At 49.2% G+C, this 2,306-nt stretch overlaps 1 protein-coding gene across 1 annotated transcript in view; it reads right to left on the reverse strand.

Annotated features, from left to right (window-relative positions):
* Positions 1-1,151: 1,151 nt before the first annotated feature.
* The window catches only part of SCN10A (sodium voltage-gated channel alpha subunit 10), a 78,235-nt gene continuing 77,080 nt past the window's right edge, over positions 1,152-2,306 (reverse strand). The window contains exon 27 of the mRNA XM_007468152.1: positions 1,152-2,306. This exon is cut by the window's right edge and continues 53 nt beyond it. Coding sequence (XP_007468214.1) covers positions 1,152-2,306 — 1,155 coding nt within the window.

The raw sequence follows: 2,306 nt of genomic DNA on the forward strand, positions 1-2,306 counted from the left end.
GGGGTTTAACTCTCATTATGTCTTGTTCTTAGAGCAGTGCCTGTCATATAATAGGTACTTAAAAACATTTGAAGGATGAGTTAAAGAAAGTATTGGCCTTACCTTTTGTCTCCCAGATCATCTTTCTCAAAATGTCCCTTTATTTTTGATTATACTAATTATGGAGTCCTGGTCCAAGGGGAATGTGAAGACCTCCATCCGTAAGTCTATGAGATGTGAAACAGCCTCTAGAATATATTCAAAAGCTGTCTTTTGGCCATACAGCAGAAAGGTCTGGCCATTGCCGCTTCAGGGGAGAGTATTTTCGTCATCTAAATTAGGACAGGTCATCATTGAGTTCTACAACATGAAATGCAAAGGCTGCAAAGACTGTCCATTCTGCCCGCTGCCACCATGGGGAAGTGGTTCAGAGGGGAATGAGTTTGGCCCAGGTCAGCCAGGCAAGCAGTGGGAGAGTTAGTTAGGATGAGAACAGGCTCCCAGGACAGTGCTCCTTCCTGCCTACCCAGCCTGAACCCAAACTGCAAAATATCAGGAACCCTGAAAGTGAAGAAGTGATTTATGACATGTCAGTGTCACATAATTTTTTAAAATGATGCTTTAGGATATAACATTGGCTTTGACATACCTTTAAAAATATTAATTTTAATGGGTATCTCAGAGGCCTTTCATGACATAGATCACAGGTATTACCCTGGGCTGGATCAGCTGTCTGGCAGCTCTCAGCATGCAGTCATGCAAAATCCTAAATAACACTGCCAATCTCTATGTGGTGTTTCACAGAGGATGACCTTGGACCTTTAGCAACATCCTTGCCCTGTATCTTTGGAAGTTCTGGTCCTGAGGTGTTTGTCTTAGTAAATATAAGCTCTGGTCACCATCAAAATAAAATGTTCCAGGGACATCTTCTGGAAAGTAAGGGAACCCATCATCTGATATTGAAAATTAAAAGGGAAATCACAGTGGAGATGCCCTTGGCTTCTGACTCCTGTTAGTGTGTGAGGGTTTCTCCAAAGGTGGGTACCAACTGTATTCCCTGCCCCATTCTGACATTGTGACCAGTGGCATGCGTTGGTGAGGCGGTGGTGGTAAGTTGTCACAGAGCAGAAGGATACATCAGAGCTGGACATGCCCATGCTGGAGGGTCCTCACTAGGGCCCAGTGGCTTCCTTACTGGCAGCCTCCCCTTCGTTTTGTATCGAGCTAGATGTGCTTAAGTTGACTTGATCACTAAGGCCTCTAGTGACACTGTCGTAGGATGGTGGGAAAGATGTGGCAGAGGCAGTTTCAGATTTGTCTGGGAGCACACAGTTTTCATTTGCCACGAATGCAACAAAGCCTTCATCTGGGAGTGACACAGCCTCCTCCTCAGCCCTGGGCACAGGCGGGGCACTGGTGATCGTCGTGGAGCGGTGCAGCACGTAGCTGCGATAGGCCTTTTGGATGACAGTGGCTGAAATGTCTTCTTGCTTCCACCGGAGGGTGGTTGCTATTGGTTCATAGGATGCTTTTGAAAGATTAGTTGCCATAAATTTCTCCTCCATATTTGCCTTCAGAGAATCCAACTCCCCAGATTCTCCCAGAACATTCTTGGTGAAGGTAAACAGGATGTCCAAACAGTGGATCTTATCTCCAGGGACCAAGGGCAAGTCCATCTGGATTAATATATTCCCATTGGGTTTTGGGATGCGCAGGGGGCCAGAGAGTGTGTCTGCAAAGTCTGAGAGGGCAGAGAAGGTAATGAACTGGGTGGCCTCCGGGTCGAACTTTTCCCAAGTCTCGTAGAACATGTCAAAGTCATCCTCGCTCAGGGGCTCCGTGCTCTCCTTCGTGGCCACATTGAAGTTTTCCAGAATCACTGCAATGTACATGTTGACCACGATGAGGAAGGAGATGATGATGTAGGTGGTGAAGAAGAGGATGCCCACGATGGGGCTCCCGCAGTCCCCTCTGGTGCCGTTGCCGTTGGGCAGGTTGGGGTCGCAGTAGGGAGGCCCCGTGTTGAGGATGGGGCTGAGGAGCCCGTCCCAGCCTGCCGACGTGGTGATCTGGAAGAGGCACAGCATGCTGTTGGCGAAGGTCTGGAAGTTGAACATGTCATCAATGCCAGCCTCCCACTTGACGTAGGCGAAGTTGGCCATGCCGAAGATGGAGTAGATGAACATGACCAGGAAGAGCAGCAGCCCAATGTTGAAGAGGGCGGGCAGGGACATCATGAGCGCGAAGAGCAGCGTGCGGATGCCCTTGGCCCCGCGGATCAGCCTGAGGATGCGGCCGATCCGGGCCAGGCGGATGACTCGGAAGAG

Source organism: Lipotes vexillifer, unplaced genomic scaffold (genome assembly GCF_000442215.2).
Source record: "Lipotes vexillifer unplaced genomic scaffold, Lipotes_vexillifer_v1.1 scaffold1770, whole genome shotgun sequence".
In the NCBI taxonomy this organism is placed as follows: Eukaryota; Metazoa; Chordata; class Mammalia; order Artiodactyla; family Lipotidae; genus Lipotes; species Lipotes vexillifer.